The following is a 19,513-nucleotide window of genomic DNA, read 5'->3' as shown; positions in this document are numbered from 1 at the left end:
ACTCCAGCTGTAACAGAGATGACTAAGTGAGGAGGGGCTTTCTGCACAGTCCCAGTCCCCAGGGTGTAGATGCTTTACCCTTTGAGTTCTGGAGTGAGCCAGGACAGCTCAGGCGTTACTTTGCTTCACAGTCTTGTGATTCAAAGTATTGTCCCTGTATTAGCAGCTTCAGCATCACCCGGGAATTTGTTAAACTGGGAGGATGAGATCATTTTGAATTCTATTTACATCTTTCATCTTAGTCATTTAGGTTCTTCATTTATTTCACTATAATTTCTGGGAGAGCTGGGGTATTCTTTGGGGAAGTTTTTCTTCATTGTTCTTTTCATAGCAGATGGAAAAAGAGGTACCACGTTCTACTGAAAACTCAGAAGGGATAAGTTTCCTTTTTGAATTTCCTTAAGATCTCCTGGGGTGGTCTATGCTTTCTGTTTTCTGGGGGACACATTCAAAATAGGGGCAAGAATTTGTCTCTTAACTGATTTTTGGCCTAGAGGAGACCTGTGCTCTTGGTATTCTCACTAGGACTTGTGTCTGAATTTACTAAAGAACCTTGTCTGGTTTTCAGGGTGCTGATAATGGAGATTGGTGAGGACTTGGATAAATCTGACGTGTCCTCGTTAATGTTCCTCATGAGAGATTATATGGGCCGAAGCAAGATGGCCAAGGATAAGGTGAGTTTTCTTTCTTTTTCTTGATTCATGTTCCCAAGAGTCTTATCAGAAGTTGGGAGTTGTTCTCTATGGTATGAAGAGAGGGAATCAGGCACTTAAGCAAGGAGGCCCAGATTGAGGGTGAAGGTGGGAAGGGAGAAGAGTATGAGGGTTTTTTCATAGTAACACTGATGGGAAGAAAATTGGTTCATGAATTGAGAGGCAATAGAGTGATATTGGCTGGTGTGGCCCTGGGTGTGTGTTTCATCCTTGTATTTTATCCTTTATCTGTGCCTGGCTTATCCTTCAGCTGCTCTCCCTGGTTTGACAGGTCATCCGGGAGGGTTAGGAAGTCCCATCTGCTCACGCCGAGTGGAGGCAGATGGGAAGGGCTGGCCCACTGCCACCTTGCTCTCTGCTGTCTCTCTGTCCTCAGCCAGTTCAGGGTCAGCGTGGCGTCATCAGGCTGCAGGGGAGATGGGCAGGGGAAGGTCCTTGAGACGGATGAATCCAGAGAGTGGCAGAGGTAGAGATTTGCAGTTGAAAATGAGCTAGGGGTGAAATCTCAGGGATGCTGTGGTCACTGAAAAAGTATTTAAATCCCAGCTGGCCTGATATGTACTTCTGACCTGTGGACAGGCCAGGAAAAGCTCGGGTCTCTAGTATCAAGGACCTGCTTCTGAGCACTTTGGTAAATCATTGCTTAAGAATCTCCTCATGTTTCTTAATGATTGTTGTTTCATTTCTGAGATCTATAGGGCAACTGTATGCCCCCATTATCAAATGCAAAATGGAAAGTAAAATTAAAAAAATAGAACTCATTTTTTGGCATCCCCTAATCTACTTATTTCTCAATCATTTATGTAGATTTAATTATGATTATTAATTGAAAAATAAAGATAGCACATTGGTAACCAAATGTTAAACAGAAAGAAAATAAAACCAAAAGTGATGCCTATTTCTGAAATGTAGTTCTCTTTGCAATCCCTATGTTCCAGGCTGAACAAGTAGCAAAATACCCTCACCTTATAATTTTACCACCTCATGTCTGTCCACTGTATCGAATGAACTGGAATTTCCAGCACTGATTAAAACATTTTAGGAACTTCAAGATTATATCATTTAGAATTTTTCTAGTAAAACCATTTCCCCAGCTACCTTCTCACTTCCCTTTTTCAGTAAATCCCTTAGAGTTTTTCAGTATGACACCAGCCTGGCTTTTGGGAAGAGAATTAATGCAGGAGGATTTTATTTTCGGCCTGCTTTCTTAATCCTTCATACAAAAAATGATTCATGCATCTATTCCCAACCTAGGTGCAGTTGGCACCCCCCAAAGACTTACCTCTTTTCTGGGTAAATTCTAGGAGTGTAATTTGCTCATGGCCTTGAAGAGACAATAAAACAAAGCAGTCTGGTTTAGGATCCTTGAAGGTCGCTCAGAGGGCTCCTCTGGTCATATTTTCTTGTTGTCATAAATTATGCAGCCTGATGTTTGCATATGAGGCCTGATGGTCAGCCTTACTGACATTTGTTTCTTGTTGATGGTTCTCTTAGAGTTTCTTGGATCTTATGGTTGAATTGGAGAAGCTAAATCTGGTTGCTCCAGATCAACTGGATTTGTTAGAAGAATGCCTGAGGAACATCAACAGGATAGACCTGAAGACAAAAATCCAGAAATACAGGCAGTCAGGTGAGCAGCATTTTGGCCCTCTCTGTGGCCTAAGGAAGTGCCTATGTGTAGTGGGTTAGGTTGGTAGAGATTCATTGTACAGAACCCGAATGTCCATGGCCCTCACCAGCCTGAGGCTAGCCATCGGAATCCTTTATATCCTCTATACCCCATATCTGCTAACTTCATCACCCAGCACCCCTGACGACAGAGTCTTGGCCCTCTATAAAATGCCGCCAAGCAGCTGTTAACATTCTGGGCTTCAGGAAGGAGTCTGCACCCAGCTTCCTGCACTGGCCAGTGGCATTGTGTGCACTCAGGGCTGCTGAGTCTATGCCACGCCCTGCTGCCTTGCCTGACCACCATCCAAGCTCTGGAGACATCCTGTCCCTGGGGTCCTGTAACTGCCTTGCATATAACCTCCTCATGGAAAGGGGCATCTTGTCTGCTGAACCCCTTCCATAAAGGGGACCAGCTCACACTGGCCTTCTCTCTCATGGCACCCCTTCCCATGTCTTTTATTTATTTTTTATTTTATTTTTAAATTGGAGTCTAATTACTTTACAGTATTGTGGTGGTTTTTGCCGTACATTCACATGAATCAGCCATGGGTGTACATGTGTTCCCCATCCTGACCCTCCTTCTCACCTCCCTCCCCATCCCGTCCCTCAGTTCCCATGTCTTTTAGACTCACACTCAGTATGGGCTCTGCTAGCAGTCTACTGCCACCATAGAGCCTGAGGGTGTGACTGATACCCAGTGATCTGCATACAGCCCTCCCCCATGCCCATGAATGAGTCAAGATCAAGAATAGGAGTAGCACTTTTAGTCTGTTCTTAATGACATTGTGAGAAGAGTCATCTGATCTGACATTTTGAGTTCAGTAGGTGGCTGGAAAGTTTTGGGTATTTTGAAAGATCATGACTGACTCTGAACTGAGCCTTTGTTGAAGATTCATTTGATGACAATTTGTCAATCTTAACTCAGTGCCTCTCTTCTGCTTGTAGCTCAAGGACCGGACAAAAATTATGTAAATGCTCTCCAGGCATCTCTGCCAAACTTGAGTATTAAAGATCCTTCATATACACTAGGGGTGAGTCTGAGGCAAATGTGTGGAATCCTGGCATGAAACAATTTCATAACTTTAATAAAAATGTACATATTCTCCTAGCATGTATTTCAAATTTAACATCTGAAAAAAATTGTGACAGAAATATGCATTTGTTTATAAAATATGTATAAATTCTTATAATTTCAAAGCTAATGTGTTTATTGAGATAACTTGGAAAATACAGAGAACTATATATAAAGGAAAGAATGTAAATCACCCCCAGGTTAATAGTTGTTCCCCACTAGTCTTTTTTCCCTGTGTGCTTATGTATCCACACATACAGACATTTTTTCCATTGTTTGTGTGTCCCTTTGAAATTTTGCCTTTTTATTTTTTAGTATTTATTTATTATTTATTTGGCTGCACCAGGTCTTAGTTGTAGCATGTGAACTCTTTGTTGTGGCATGTGAGATCTAGGTCCCTGACCTGGGATCAAACTTGTGTCCCCTGCACTGCAAGACAGATTCTTAACTGCTGGACCACCAAGGAAGTCTAGAGAATTTAACTTTTTAGATAAAAATAGGTAGGACATGCCCATGGACAAAAAGTTCAAAATGTGCTAAAATGATTTTTAAAGTATGTTTCCTCTTACCCAGTCCCTTTCCCCAGAGGCAGCTGTTGTTACCCATTTTCTTCTCTGACCATTTGGAGATAATCTATGCACATATCATATTAATTTTTATTTTTTTTCTTCTCTACAAATGGTAGCACACTGTGCCCACTGTCCTGACCTGAGAATTCTTAGAAATTTTTTTCGTATGAATCATATGGGACTGCCTCTATTTAATCATTGTTTTTAGTGATTGGACATAGTTTCACTTTCTAGATGTATCACAATATGTTTTATATATGTGGATTTATATTTTTTTCTAATCATTTGTTATAAAACAGTACTTCAAAATAAATATCCTTGTATTTACCTCTTTGTGCATTTGCTTTTCATTGAGCTTATTTTAGTGATTTCAACAAAAGTGTAAAAGTGTTTTTGTCACTGAGTGATTGATTTGTAATCATAAATAACAGATAGTCACTTCTGGTGGTCGTGTTAGTCAGCAGTGCAAGGTCATCATCAGAATAATCGTTTGGTTAATTTTTTATATTGAGAATTTAATCTTACTGTAATCTCATCCTCATCCACATATAAGGATATAGGGAATATATAGTTAGGACCACAGTTTATCATTTGTGATTAAATCATAAGCACTTTCCTAAAAGTATGTGATGAAAATATTGACTGTACCTGTAATAAAAATAGTTTTGTGGAGAAGATAAGTTGTAAGAGAGCATTAAGCAATAGAATTTCTGAACTCAGATGGATGGTGGTAGGCATTAACTGCCCAACCCTCTCATTAAATAAATTAGGACATTTAGGCCTAAGGACCTAAGGGCCTAAGGACCTAAGGACCAGAAGGCCTCCGTTGAGGCTGAGCTGGTAAAGAATCCGCCTGCAATGTGGGGGACCTGGGTTCAATCCCTGGGTTGAGAAGATCCCCTGGAGAAGGGATAGGCTACCCACTCCAGTATTCTGGCCTGGAGAGTTGCATGGACTGTATAGTCCATGGGGTTGCAAAGAGTCAGACAGGACTGAGCAACTTTCACTCAGGCCTAAGGAACATTGAGTGCCCACTCTACCTACCGCCAGACCTAGGCCCATCCATACTCCTTCCACACCGTGGTGTATTTTTTCCAGAATTAAATATGCTTTTCTTTGTCCTTCTGAACCTCTGTGATACCAAATCATGAGAGAAAACTGATCTAGGATTCAGATCCAGATTTTCTGAACTTTCTTTGCTATGGTGTATCTAACAGAAATTATACTGTCATTCTTAGTTAAAAGCCTGCCGTATTTTCATTATTGCCTTTCTATTTTGTTAATGCAAGTAATTGTATTCACTGTCTATGTGGCTTTTTAGGAACCCACATGCTCTGTAAATTTTGCCTTAAATTTGCTATATTAATCTGTGGCCTTGGTCATGCATTCATTTAGTTAGCAGGCACTATGGCGTATGAATTCAGTGAATTCCTCACAAGACTCAGGAGCCTGGATGTTAACTCATACAAGTTTGCAAAGGTGCTTTTAAAATTACAGTAGCATTTGCCATCCCAAATTCCAAAGATTCCTGGATGCCCTTAGAGAAGTCTTATCTGCTTACCCCACCCTAAATGTCCTATCTCTTTATTCTAAATGCCCCATCTCTTTGTAAAATTTCGTCCAAATTTAGCCCCTGAGTTCAAATACTTCCCTTTATGTGACAGAATATCTTTGGAAATGTTAAAGTTAATTTCCAGAGATATAAACATTTCCTTGTTATTATTGACTTATAATTTAATTCTGTTTTGGTCAAATAATTGCTCTGTATGATTTCTGTCCTTCAGAACGCACTGAGTTTTTTGTTTGCTTTTTATGGTACGTTATACAGTCTGTTTTGGTGAATGCTATATGCACTTTGTAAAAAAAAGAAGAATGTTCTCAACTATTGAGTGAAATGTTGGATACATTGCAGTTAGTTCAAGCTGGCTGAATGGTTTTCAAATACATTCTTTATTATTAAAAAAATTGCAGTGTCATTGTAGGACACATGATACCAACATATGAATTAACAAATTGTGGGACTTTCCTGGCAATCTAGTGGTTAGGGCTCTGTGCTTCCACTGCAGAGGGCCACAGGTTTGATCCCATGTTGGGGAACTAAGATCCTGCAAGCCACACGGTGCAGCCAAAAAAAAAAAGTTGTAACTCTGTACTATAATTTTTTTAATATTTATCTAGAGTAAATCTAGCTTTGATTTGATGTTGTATCTCTTTAATAGTATGTAAGAGTGAATGCACACCCATGTGGGGTTCCAGATTCTAATATCATTATCCTCTGGCTAAGTCGTTGGTTATTACTGATAAAAGCAGTTTATGTGTTTTCTTTGATTTAGCTGCGCAGACTTAGCTCTAGACACAGCTTAATGAATAGTGTACTTTCTCTTTTGGCTAGGGTAGCTTCAGAGGAGAGCTGTCATTTGAAAGCTGAGCGTATCAGATGCTTGACAGTATGTGCTATGTGTGCCTTATACAGGACCTGTCATCTTGGAGGAGAAAGGGTCTGTTCAATCTTTCATTCTCTGATTCATCCCATTCTGGCCCTCGGAGAGGGTGGCTAATGTTCAAGAGCCACGCCCACATGTGGCTTACGCATAGCTAGGCATCATAGAAAAATAAAAACTGGACATTTATTAAGCACTTCCATATGCTTAACAGGCACTGTGCTGAGTGCCTTGTATACATGTAATCCTCAAAAAAATATTTATAAGGTAGGTACTATTATTGTCCTCGTTTTGAAGATAAACAGACATATAGTTAAAGAATTTGCTCAAAGCTAATAAGTGGCAGAATTCCACACCCACTCTTAATCATACCTCTGCCTTGCCTCTGTGTTAAAGATCAGGGTGAATGACCTGATCTTTAACACAGAATGTTGATTGTTGCAAGTTCCAACAGCTTGTTCTAACTTGGAGTTATTGTGGCAACTGTCTTGTACCATGACGTCTGACTTTATTGAGCTGTTTTTGAAACATTCTAACATGCTAGTTGAATATATTGACACATTTATTGTATTACTTTGAATTGCTGCTTTGGTCATAGACTATAGTTTTATGGAATTAATGTCTCTTGCTAGTTTTCTTTAGATAATTTAACAGTGGATGTGATACATTTATTTATTCCTAAGTAAGAATCCTATCAAGATATTTAAAGAGGTGTAATATAATATGCCTCTGAAAAATGAACGGGGAGTGTGACCTTGTTTTTTATGTTTGAAGATCCAGAATGGCAGGAGTAAAGAACAAAGGCTTATGATGGGACGACCTGACATTCAAAGTAAGACCAGCTTTTCTTTATATTCGCCTTTATAAATGCTTGATAATTCAAGTACAAAATGTTGCATGTTTAGAGCTGGCCATTCCTTTATCTACATATTTTAATTAAGCTCTCAAAATGAACAGTTAAACTCTTAAAGTATATTCATTGGCATTTCTAGTTATCCATCAAATTAGCTTATTTGAATGTAAATACCTCTGACTTCATCATTTTGGCTATATATTTTAAAAGATGTGACATTTATACCTCAAACAGAACTATAACCAGGCCATGTTAAACATTAATCGAGCCGTGGTCATAAGCCATGTTAAACCAAATATCTAGGAGCAAGAAGAAAAAAGGTTACTAGGATCTTGTTTTATAGCCCATTTAATAAATGTAGATACTGTAAGATGACATTCGCCACCTCTACAAATAAAAGAATTTAAAAAAAAACCTAGTCATCTGGTCCCATCACTTAGTGGCAAATAGATGGGAAACAATGGAAACAATGATAGACTATTTTCTTGGGCTCCAAAATCATTGCTGTTGGTGACTACAGCCATGAAGTTAAAAGATGCTTGCTCCTTGGAAGAAAAACTCTGACCAACCAGGACAGCATATTAAAAAGCAGAGACGTTACTTTGCCGACAAAGGTCCATCTAGTCAAAGCTATGGTTTTTCCAGTAGTCATGTATGGATGTGAGAGTTGGAGTATAAAGAAAGCTGAGGGCTGAAAAATTGATACTTTTGAACTGTGGTGTTGGAGAAAACTCTTCAGAGTTCCTTGGACTGTAAGGAGATCCAACCAGTCCATCCTAAAGGAAATCAGTCCTGAATATTCACTGGAAGGACTGATGCTGAAGCTGAGACTCCAGTACTTTGGCCACCTGATGCAAAGAACTGACTCATTTGAAAAGACCCTGATGCTGGGAAAGATTGAAGGCAGGAGGAGAAGGGGACGACAGAGGATAAGTTGGTTGGATGGGATTACCGACTTGATGGACGAGTTTGAGCAAGCTCTGGGAGTTGGTGATGGACAGGGAAGCCTGGAGTGCTTCAGTCCATGGGGTTGCAGAGTCGGGACGTGACTGAGCGACTGGACTGAGTCATTTCAACCAAAAGATTTAAGGGATGTAAGATCTCTGTCATCACTCTTAAAACATCAGCTCTTGATGCTATCATTTTCAGGAAGGGTACTTTTTGCTTGTCTTGAGTCCTCCTTGAAGAGAGGGCTGAGTCTTACTGTAGTGGATGTGATTGTACTTAAGAGGCGGGGCTGCTTAGACAGGTCAGGAGGGCTCAGTCTTACCTGAGGAGCTTGGAATTTGTCCTTTGTGCAGTGGCGATCCTGAGTGTACCAAGCAGGGTGGTGGCTGGATGGAAGCCTCCTTTATGTGGCAGGCCCCTTGCCAACATCCCCTGACTCAGCCAATATACTGTCTGTGTGCACCTCCAAACATTCTGCCCACATCAGCCAGATGGAGCAGGTGGAATGTCCATCATTCCATGCATAAAATTCGGCCCTCCAGCCAGAGCTGTTGAAGAGTGAGTTAATTTCTGACAGCATGTTTCTTAAAACACCGGTGAGGGTGGTGAGAGTTAGCTGTTTAAATTGGGAGACCTGGTAGATTTGGATAGGAATTTAAAATAATCAGAGCTCTTTCCACTGGGCTCTGTGATGGCCGATTTATCCTTAATGGTAATGATACAGGTGAGGTAGAGGAGCTCTCAATAGCCCTGCAGATCCTTAGGAGAGCTGGTTGCCTGCTCTTGCCTGGATATGGTTCATTTGCTGGTAAAAGAGAAAAGCATCCTGATAACTTGCCCTCAATCTAATAGAAGTTTAAAATAATCAAACCAAGTGTTCATATTATTTCGGACTTTCAAATAGATTTCAACTGGATGATGATTGCAATAACTATAATTTATTAACACTTTTAGTAAGTGCTAAGTACCCTGAAACGCCAGTACTTTGGCCACCTCATGCGAAGAGTTACTTCATTGGAAAAGACCCTGATGCTGGAAGGGATTGGGGGCCAGAGGAGAAGGGGACAACAGAGGATGAGATGGCTGGATGGCATCACCGACTCGATGGGCATGAGTCTGAGTAAACTCCGGGAGTTGGTGATGGACAAGGAGGCCTGGCTTGCTGCGATTCATGGGGTCACAAAGAGTTGGACATGACTGAGCGACTGAACTGAACTGAACTGAACTGCAGTACCCTGAACTGAGATGGACATGTTACATAGATTATTTTGTGTGTTTTCCTTTAATTCTGTCAAACCATGATTGTTAAAATATAAAAAAGTGAAAATTTCCTCTTAATTCTGAGTTTCAGACATAACCACTATTAATGTTTGATCTGTGTACCTCTAATAAATATATGTAATATACACACACAAATACATGATTTTAAGTACATTGGCTCAATATTAAACATATTATTCAGTAATCTGTTTTTCTCTTAATATATCCTACATATGTTTTCATGTCAAGTACATAAAATCTCTGTTATCTGCTTTAACATTGCATAGTATTCTATTATATGTACCATTATTTATTTAACCAGTTTCTTGTTAGTAGACTTTCAGGCTCTTTCTAGCTTAGGGCCATTACAGTCCTTCAGTACCTCTCCATGACATTTTTGCACACTTGTTCTGTTATTTCCTTAGGATAAACTTCTAGAAGCAGAACATTGGTTTAAAGGGTATTGCTAATTGTCCCTTAAAAATTCTGTTTCGGCTTATACAGCATTACCATTTGAAAGTGCTCATTTCCCCAAGCTTGACCAACACTGGCATTTTCTTTGCTTGTCTTTAGATATTATTCCTCATTTCTGCAGCAGTCTTATAAATTAGGTGCTCATCTCAGAGATTAAAAAACAAAACAAGACAAAACAAAACCCCACCAAACCCTGAGACTTCAGGAAGAAACTTGCCCCAGATCACAGAGCTTATCAGTGATGGTGCTAGGGTTTCAGCCAGCCCTTCATGGCTTCAAAATGGTTGGTTTCTCCACTTCCCTGGGACTAGTAAAGTCATTTTTTATCTACTTTGCTTTAGGCTCATCTACATTTGCTAAGCCCACTGTCCGATATCTTGCCATTGACATTTTATTTTACAATCTTCCATTGACACTGGATTAAGAAAACATGGCCATCTCTTCCATTAAGTGGCAAACTCATAAAAGCTTTTCCTTCTCTGAGTCCTAAGGCTGTTCCCTTGAGGCATTGTGTGCAATTTCAGCATATGCAGTAAAACTATTGATATGTTGGGAAGTAAGTTTATCAAATTCTCCCTCTCAGGTTAAAAACTCCCCCGTCACTGGGTTCTTACCTGGAAAAGGGCAAGGGAGAACCTTCTTTCACTTCTATTTAGGTGGGTTTTCTACACAACTCCTGTTTAGCATGGTGACTTGTGTTTTGTTATCAGTTAGTTAAGTGTTTCAGTGTGAGGTTAGACGCTTGGGGCTGAGTATAGCTGGGGAAGAAAGAGATAGTGGGGGGAAGAAAATCGGGAAAGAGAACAGGTGTGGCATAAAAGCCAGCAGGGACTAGGAACAGTCCTAGTTCTCCTTCAGTTTTGTTAATGATTTCTCTCTCACCCCCAGGAGAACCAGTGAAGAGATCCATTCAGGAATCAGGAGCATTTTTGCCTCAGGTACAGAATAAATGATCTGACTTGGTAGTGTAAGCACAGTATCTGTGGAGAACACTGGTGGCTTTACAAATATCTGTCTATTAAGAATTCTTTGTGACAGAAGGATGCTGAGGATGCTATTCCGAGAACTCTTCTGTTCTAAAGGGGAACCTTGGATGTAGCAAAGAAAAAGATGTTGAAGTGGATTGCCATTAGTGAACTTTGGAATACAGGGAAATTCCAAAGTGGCATTTCTCTTCTCAGCTGAGTGATTGCTGAGTAAATAAGTAAGCAGTGACCCTGAACCTTGACTTGTTATGACTTTTTCTATGCTGGTACGTCTTCTCTATAACAGAAGGCAATAGAAGGCCTGCTTTTGTGTGGGTTTGGAAAAATATCACTTGTACAAACTCAGGTTGCTGTGGAAACTTATGACCCATCTTTTCTCTGTGTTTTACGTTATCTTTATGTCACAAAGCTAATGTGTAAAGGGACTGCGGGCTTCATTAAAACTAATTAGAAACTAAAATAACTGGTTGATGTTGACGGGAAATGTCAGTCATGGTGACTTCAGCCTGTGCCTGTTGAGTAACTCATCTGCCGAAAGGAAAGTTAAGGAAATCCAAAAGAAAAGATAGTATGGGTGGGACGTTGAGGTAAGAGAACAATGTTTAGCTTCTTTGACAATCCCTGCTTTCCTTTCCAGCACGTAGTGGAAGAGAGATATAAGATGCAGAGCAAGCCCCTGGGAATCTGCCTGATAATTGACTGCATCGGCAATGACACAGGTAGGTGTGGATGCTCCAGGTGAATTGATGCCCATGGTGATATCGAGGCACACACAAGCAGTATTCATCAGAGGTGTCGACACTAGCTGCTGTTTAACAAACCACTGCCAGAAATGTGGTTTCACACAGGAAGGGTAGTTTCTTACTCACGTCTGGTAGGGATGGGGCTGGGGAGCGTCACTGCAGGTGAACGTCAGTGGGGTCATCGTCTGAGGGCTTGGAGGTTTCTTTGGATCCTCTGTGTATGGCTGGTGGGTGAAGGAAGTGAGTGGAGGAGCTCAGAAGGACTTCAGGGACAGGCTTGAAAGTGATACGTATCATTTCTACCCACAATCCTTTGGTTAGAACTCATGGCCCCTTCCAACCACAATAGACAAGGAACTGAGGCTAGCCGTGTGTCAAGAGGAAAATGAAAGGGAGCTGGAGGAACCCACAGTGCTGTCTCGGGCACAAAGGCAAATTTTGTGAAAGTTGGGGAGGTTCTGTCTTGTCTTTCCATACTAGATGCTGCGGCAGGAAGGAGTCCTGAAGTCCAAAGAGGGGTTAAAAATTGAAGGTTTTTCTGGGCTTCAGTATTATCAGATGCCCCATCATTTCACCTAGATGAAAAGCTTTTCTGGGGAATATTAAAAATAGGATAAATTTGTGCTCATTTAGAGGCAATGTGTCTGCCACCCTGGCCTTTGGTTATTGGCCTGAGTCTATACTACCTGCTTATCCTTGTTTGGATCTGAATGGATTCTTTTGCTCAGTCGTTGGATGTCTGACTCGAACTGAATCAATCACTGGTGATGCATCAAAAAATAAGGAGAAGAGCTTATATATGTGCAATAAAATTTGGTTTCATTATTTATCTCTTTCCTGAAAGGATTGATCATTTTATTTCCACAGTTTTCCAGCTTCGCAACATTCTCTTAGAATGGGTCAGAACTGTGTTTTTTAGGCTCACGTAAAATGTCACCATGGTGGAACTTGCCTGGTGGTCCACTGGCTATGACTCTGCTCCCAGTGCCTGGGGCCTGGGTTCAATCCCCGATCAGGAAACTGGATCCACCTGCCTTAACTAAAGATCCTGCATGCCCCCCAAAGATCAAAGATCCTGTATGCCACAACTAAGACATGGTGTGGCCAAACAAGTAAAAATAAATATGTATATTTAAATGTTACCATGGTGAGTTTTATGGGAAGAGAATCCAAGAAAGGTCCAGTTAGCAACTCTTACACTGAATTTCCTGGGATTTCAGATATGATCTCACTCTCTCCTGTCCTGTATTTGGTTAGATGTGAGAAATGCTATCTCCTGAGCTATAGATGTGTCCCATATTTATTTATTTTTATTTTTCTTAAACGGAGGTGTATTTGATGTACAAGATTTGTTCATTCTGTTTTAGCCCTTAGTGTTCACTTAAAAATGAGGAAATACCTTCTCAGAAAGAGATTGTGTGATCGTCCTCCTGTTTTAGTTGTCACCAGTTTGGTTTCACGCATCAGCGAGAGGTTCCCAACTGAACTTGGTGTAGGATGTAGAGCTGTTGCGTGAGGAGAATCACAAAGATAAAGCCATGACTTGTGATTTCCGTGGCTAAACTCCAGTGTCTACGTCCCTTGTTGAGTTATGACCCTCTTGTGGGCCGGGACGGAGCGTGTATTTGTATTTTTCTGTGTTACAGAGTTACGATCAGAGTTGAGCCCTGGGATTCCACCACGTAGGTGTGAGTCATGGTTTTGCCATGTCTTAGTTGGTTCCCTGGGGCACTTTTTCTAGCCTCTCGGTAGCTCCATTTTGCTTCTGTAAACTGAGTTCATAACAGGACACACCTCACAGGGAGATTGGGAAGAGTGAGTGAGTCGTACTTGTTAAGAACTTAGGGCAGTGCCTCACACACACACACACACACACACACATTTATCAGGCACTAAAATATCCATTTTGTGGACATTGGTTAATGTTATTTGTCCATTTTGTTTGTTTAATTTTAGTTGTAGATCGCTGGGCTAGAACTCGCCATGGCTGAGCTTAGCACATGGACCCTGACCCCAAACCAGTGAGGGACCAGAGAACTGGGATCCAGAGGCCTGTATCAGTATCTGCAAAATAGCTCAAAGATATTGTCTGTTGATGGGTACGCAGGACTTTGCACCAACACTGTCCTTGACTTTGTTTCTCCCTGGTCTCGCGTTCCCTCCATTCCTTCCATTCCTGATTAACAGCTGCTGGAATCTGCCCATTGGAACTCAGGGAGGGTCATGGAAGCTGGGTGAAGGCTGTTTTCTATAATCAAAGAAATGCAGGGCCCCGCAGGGCCCCTGCACAGTATCACTCTTATCCCCATTTCAAGATGAGCAACCAGAGCACAGTAAACTCCCTTTCTATCTTTTCTCATTAAGGAATAGAACTGGGATTTGAAAGCTTGACTACAAAGCCTCTGTTTTTAGCCACATGAGCCTCTGCTCTGTGTCTTCAGAACCTGGAACTGGATGGCACATGAGAGTTCAGTAAATATTTGTTGGGTGAATGAACGAAGGAACAAACTCTATTGGTCTTGGTATGTTTCTAAAACCATTCCTTTGTTCCTGTAGAATTTAGCAGACTCCCTTACACTTATCTGTTCCTGTCCTCAAAAAAAATGAGACTTCTATCCAAAGAGTATGTGATTTCCCCAAAGCTTTATAGATTTATTCTTCCTTTATTCCATAAATGTTTATTGAGCACCTACTATGTGCAAAACACCACGCATGGCCCTATGTGAAGCAGGTATAGTGGCTCATTCTTTAAAAAAAATTTTTTTTTAAGTTTTTTTTTTTTTTTTTCATTAGTGGCTCATTCTTGAGAAGATCTTTAGAGAAGTCAGTAACCTCTACTTGGAGCAGACGTAGAGGCTTAAGGATTTGGGGCTAATTGTCTCAGTTCAGTGGCTTTGTGCCTGGCGTCCTCACTGTTGAGTCGCTTGTGTCAGAGACTTCGCAAAGCTAGGCTTACATGAGGCCCTGCTTCAGGGTGCCCTGACAGAGCATCTTGTTAAGGAGGGGAGAAATAAAAGCCCCAGATCACAGACACGTGGACTCTGGACCTTGACCTTGGGGCTGAGGTTTTTAGACTGAATGAAAGATGGTGTTTGCAGATTTTAAGAGGATGTGTTTATTCGTCTTTTCTCCCTCACTGTTTCTGAAAAGCTTGAAGATTTTTGTGTGCTCTTTTAACTAGGCTAAGGTGTTGATTTCTCTAACTGATGCTGCACACATCTCTGAGAAGTTTGCGCAAGTAAACTTTCTCTTCTAACAGAGCAGCAGTGGTTCTGAAGGCCGAAAGTTGATCAGACAGCTTCTTTTGCAAGGGTGTTGACTGGAGCTTGGCTGCTCCTTGGGGTTACGCAGCCCTTTTCCTCAATTTTGCTTAATGGAATGGGTTGACAACCCAAATCAGCAGCATTTTCCTATGCTGATAGATATAAACAAATCTCAGCAAGGGGAATCAGAGCAGCCATGGTGGCCTCTGCTCCTGAGCTTTGAAAACACGTGGAAGTCTGACCTGAGATGGTGATGGAGGCTTCACTCCCATAGAGCAGCCACTGTTGCCTGCCAGCTTGAGTGCCAAGGAAGATGAATCCTCCCTCTCTCAACTTCCACGGCATTAGCAGACTCTTAAAGATAGCTTCCCTGGGAATTGGGCAGGGGGAGGGTGTGTGGAGCCAGGAAGTCTGTGGTGGATGCTTTTTTTCCTGGGCATTCTTGTTTAGTTTGGCTGTGCTGGGCCTTGGTTCCTGTGCAGGTTTTTCTCGAGTTGCAGTGCATGGCCCTCTCGTGGCGCTGGCTTCTCTTCGTGAGGAGCGTGGGCTCTCGGGCATGTGGGCTTCAGCAGTTGCAGCTCTTAGGTCTAGAGCACAGGCTCAGTACTTGTAGTACATGGGCTTAGTTGCTCTGCGACATGTAGGGTCCTCCCAGATCAGGGATCGATCCTGTGTCTCCTGCATTGGCAGGCATGTTCTTTACCACTGAGCCACCAGGGAAGCCCTTTCTGAGCATTCTTATCCTCTGAGACTTAAGCAACCATTCAGCTGGAAACCTAGCATCACTAATGAAATTTCCCTTTAAATCAGTGCGTGTGTGTGTGTGTGTGTGCCCTCAGCCATGTCCGATTCTTTGCGAACCCCAGTTCTGGGGTTCTGCAGCCCACCAGGCTTCTTTGTCCGTGGAATTCTCCAGGCAAGAATACTGGAGTGGGTTGCCATTCCCTTCTCCAAGGGATCTTCCAGACCCAGAGATCGAACCTGCGTCTCTTGAATTGGTAGGCGGGTTCCTTACCACTGAGTTACCTGGGAAACCCTTTAAATCAGTGCTACATAGCAAACCCTTTTTTCACAGACAGCATAAATCTAGGATATAAAGAAGAATTTTAGGTCCACAAGCCCTTATTGGAGACCCTTGTATTTCAAAATTTAAAAGTTTAAGAGTTCAGAACAATGATGTGGTACATATACTGTAATTTATAGAACATTCCAGTGGGGTCTAGGGTAGTGCCCCATAATCTGTGATTATTTCTACAGCAAAAGAAATAGATATTTGCACTAAGTGTAATAAAGACTATAAATAGCTTTTCATCAGTTCAGGAAAGATTTTGCTACAAAACAAACTAGGGAAAAGAACTTAAGTTTTTCAGATTCTGGAGTTTTGGAATTGTGGAAAAGGCGTGGTGGGTATGTGGAAAAGCAGAGGACTTTAAGGCTGCCTGAGGGACCACAGAAGCTTCTCTTGACATGCACTTGACATGTTTATTATTAATATTGTTTTCTCCTAAGAAAAGCTAGTCTGGAAGGAATTACTAGTCATCATGTGTAGCTAAAAAAAAATGACGTTTGTAAAGTAGCTTATAATTTTGTGTGTCCAGTAAATGGATTGTCCAGTAAAACCCCCTGATTAGTGTATCTGAACAAATGGAAAGTCAGGTTTATACAAGCCCCGCCCCGCCACTCCCCACTTCCCTTCTCATGCTTCTGTCTTTTTTTTGTTGTTGTTGTTGTTGTTTTTTTCCGCTCCGCCCCGCCGCGCCCGCCGCTCCCCCGCCGCTTCTGTCTTTATTCACCATTTTCCTTCCACTTGGAGGCCTTTCCTTTGCCCTGGTGTTTTTTTGGGGGGAACCGCAGCTGAATTACACCTTTCCCATAATTTCCTCTTCAGGTGTCTCAGACCTCACTGACTTTCCCTACTCTGATCTCCTATTTTACATAAACTCCTACTGCTCTATGTGACATGTCAGTTATTGTTTTATATGCATTTATACACATCTCATTGGAAAAGACCCTGATGCTGGGAGGGATTGGGGGCAGGAAGAGAAGGGGACGATAGAGGATGAGATGGTTAGATGGCGTCACCGACTTGATGGACATGAGTTTGAGTAAACTCCGGGAGTTGGTGATGGACAGGGAGGCCTGGCTTGCTGCAATTCATGGGGTTGCAAAGAGTCGGACATGACTGAGTGACTGAACTGAACTGAATTGAACTGATACACATCCAAGTACCCCTAGTCCTGCCTCCCAGCACACGGCTCACCACCGTCCCCTCTCCTATGTGATCGTTCTGCTCCATGCCCTGAGACACGTGGAGTGGGCACCAACCACGGCCACGAGCGCCTTTGCCCCACACTGTCACCGAGCCACACTGATGCCCAAGGCCCCGGCAGAGCTGTCGAGGAGACCTGCGGCAATGGCAAGCACCCGTCGGCCCACAGCGGCTGCTTTTCCGCAGGGGATTCCGCCGTTGCCCCATGTTGGTGCACTTTATCGGCCGTCCACTTCACCTCCGAAGAAAACAGTCTGTAAACAGACATGAAACCCTTTGGTGATAGAGGAGCCCAAGATTGGGCTAGAAGGAGACTGTGGTGTGCGATTACCCCCGTGGAGAATTCTTAGGGGAAGTCGATGACAGGTTGGGGAGAGGGGATGGAGTGTATCCTGGATAGATAGATAGTTTGGAGGGAATGGTAAATGATTGGATGTCATAACTAGCTGAGGGGTGTGTGGAACAGGGAGCTGTGTGTGTGTGCGTGCCCGCATGCCCACCTTTGGTTAGGAGTGAGGGAGGGAGGTCTTCTGGGTAAATCTGGCCTCGCTGTTGTAGGACCGAGAGCTGTGGTCAGGCAGGTGGAATACCGTGTTGGTCGGGTGGTCCGCCCTGGAGGCGTCTCTGCCTGGAGCACAGCTGCAGCCTCCCACCTGGTTGGCAAGGTTTTCCCGGCCGGCCCCACTGGTTTCCGCGTGCCCTGTCACTTCACCGCGCGGTCGTGTAACTGCCAGCATGGGTCCACACTCATCTTCACACCGATGCCTCCCGGGTGCCTTGGCCTGCCTCCCAGAGCCCACTTAAGACCAGGACCCTCTTGGAGCCACTACTGGTGCACGAGAGTCACAGCCAGCCCAGGACCTGGCACAGCGGCTAAGCCTCCCACAGCGGTGGCTGGCATGAGGCACGTGGGAAGGGAGGTGTGTTCATGGCCACTGGCCCCACTCACAGATGTAGATACCCCTCCCGCACCTTCTGCTGCTCACACCCACGGCGACCACCCCAGCCCACCCGTAACCCCACCCTGTCCAACCCCACCGCCTTACCACCAACAATGGCAGGAGCCCCAGCGCAAGCCCAGGAGCATCACTGCAGCCGCCAGGAGCACCAGCCACAGCCCCTCAGGAGGGAGGAAGGCAGGCATCGGGAGGCCCCAGGTGCGTCCTGGTGGGCGCGGTGCTGCTGGAGAGTCCAGGCAGTGGTGGGGGCATCTGAGAAGGAAGAAGCTGGTGGTGGAAGCTAGGAGTGGGCAAGGTTGCTACTATGGCCAAAAGGTTTGTCCTGGGGGACAGTTGAGGTGGCCTGACTGTGCTAGGGCTAGAGCTGCAGGGTCCCAGGGGGCTGGTGTCACAGCGCTAAGGCCGGCAGAGCAAGCGTGAGCTAAAAGGATAGTAGGGTTGTGCCAGGGAGATCAGTAGGTGGCAGGGGGAGAGGAAGAAGAAAGGCTTCCTTGACCGGGAATCGACCCTGGGCCGCGGTGAATCCTAACCGCTGTACCACCGTGGAGCATCAGGGGTTTGCCCCTGGCCTGCTCCTGCTGAACCCAGCACCTCCACACCAGCCGCTCTGTGCCACCTTGGTGCCCACACCTGGCCCAGATGAAGCAGGACAAAGGCTAACAGAGTGTTGCCAAGAGAACCCACTGGTCATAGCAAACACCCTCTTCCAACAACACAAGAGAAGACCCTACACATGGACATCACCAGATGGTCAATACCGAAATCAGATTGGTTATATTCTTTGCAGCCAAAGATGGAGAAGCTCTATACGGTCAGCAAAAACAAGACTTGGAGCTGATTGTGGCTCAGGTCATGAACTCCTTATTGCCAATTCAGACTTAAATTGAAGAAAGTAGGGAAAAGCACTAGACCATTCAGGTATGACCTAAATCAAATCCCTTATGACTATACAGTGAAAGTGACAAATAGATTCAAGGGGTTAGATCTGATGGACAGAGTGCCCAAAGAACTCTGGGCAGAGGTTCCTGACATTGTACAGGAGACAGGGATCAAGACCATCCCCAAGAAGAAGAAATGGAAAAAGGCAAAATGGTTGTCTGAGGAGACCTTACAAATATCTGAGAAAAGAAGAGACACCAAAGGCAAAGAAGAAAAGGAAAGATATACGCATTTGAATGCAGAGTTCCAAAGAATAATCAGGAGAGATAAGAAAGCCTTCCTCAGTGATCAATGCAAAGAAATAGAGGAAAACAATAGAATGGGAAAGACTAGAGATCTCTTCAAGAAAATGA

General features: G+C 43.3%; 1 protein-coding gene across 5 annotated transcripts in view; it reads left to right on the top strand.

Annotated features, from left to right (window-relative positions):
- The window catches only part of CFLAR (CASP8 and FADD like apoptosis regulator), a 51,819-nt gene that overhangs the window by 21,584 nt on the left and 10,722 nt on the right, over positions 1-19,513 (top strand). For all 5 annotated transcript variants that reach the window (XM_043910410.1, XM_043910411.1, XM_043910406.1 and 2 more), the window contains 6 exons: positions 569-674; positions 2,208-2,343; positions 3,330-3,415; positions 7,241-7,298; positions 10,890-10,939; positions 11,625-11,706. In XM_043910410.1, coding sequence (XP_043766345.1) covers positions 569-674; positions 2,208-2,343; positions 3,330-3,415; positions 7,241-7,298; positions 10,890-10,939; positions 11,625-11,706 — 518 coding nt within the window. The remainder of the gene's footprint in view (positions 1-568; positions 675-2,207; positions 2,344-3,329; positions 3,416-7,240; positions 7,299-10,889; positions 10,940-11,624; positions 11,707-19,513) is intronic.

This window comes from Cervus elaphus, chromosome 8, assembly GCF_910594005.1.
Source record: "Cervus elaphus chromosome 8, mCerEla1.1, whole genome shotgun sequence".
NCBI lineage: Eukaryota > Metazoa > Chordata > Mammalia > Artiodactyla > Cervidae > Cervus > Cervus elaphus.
The sequence above is the reverse complement of the archived record's forward strand: the minus strand, read 5'-3'. Positions and strand labels throughout refer to the sequence as shown.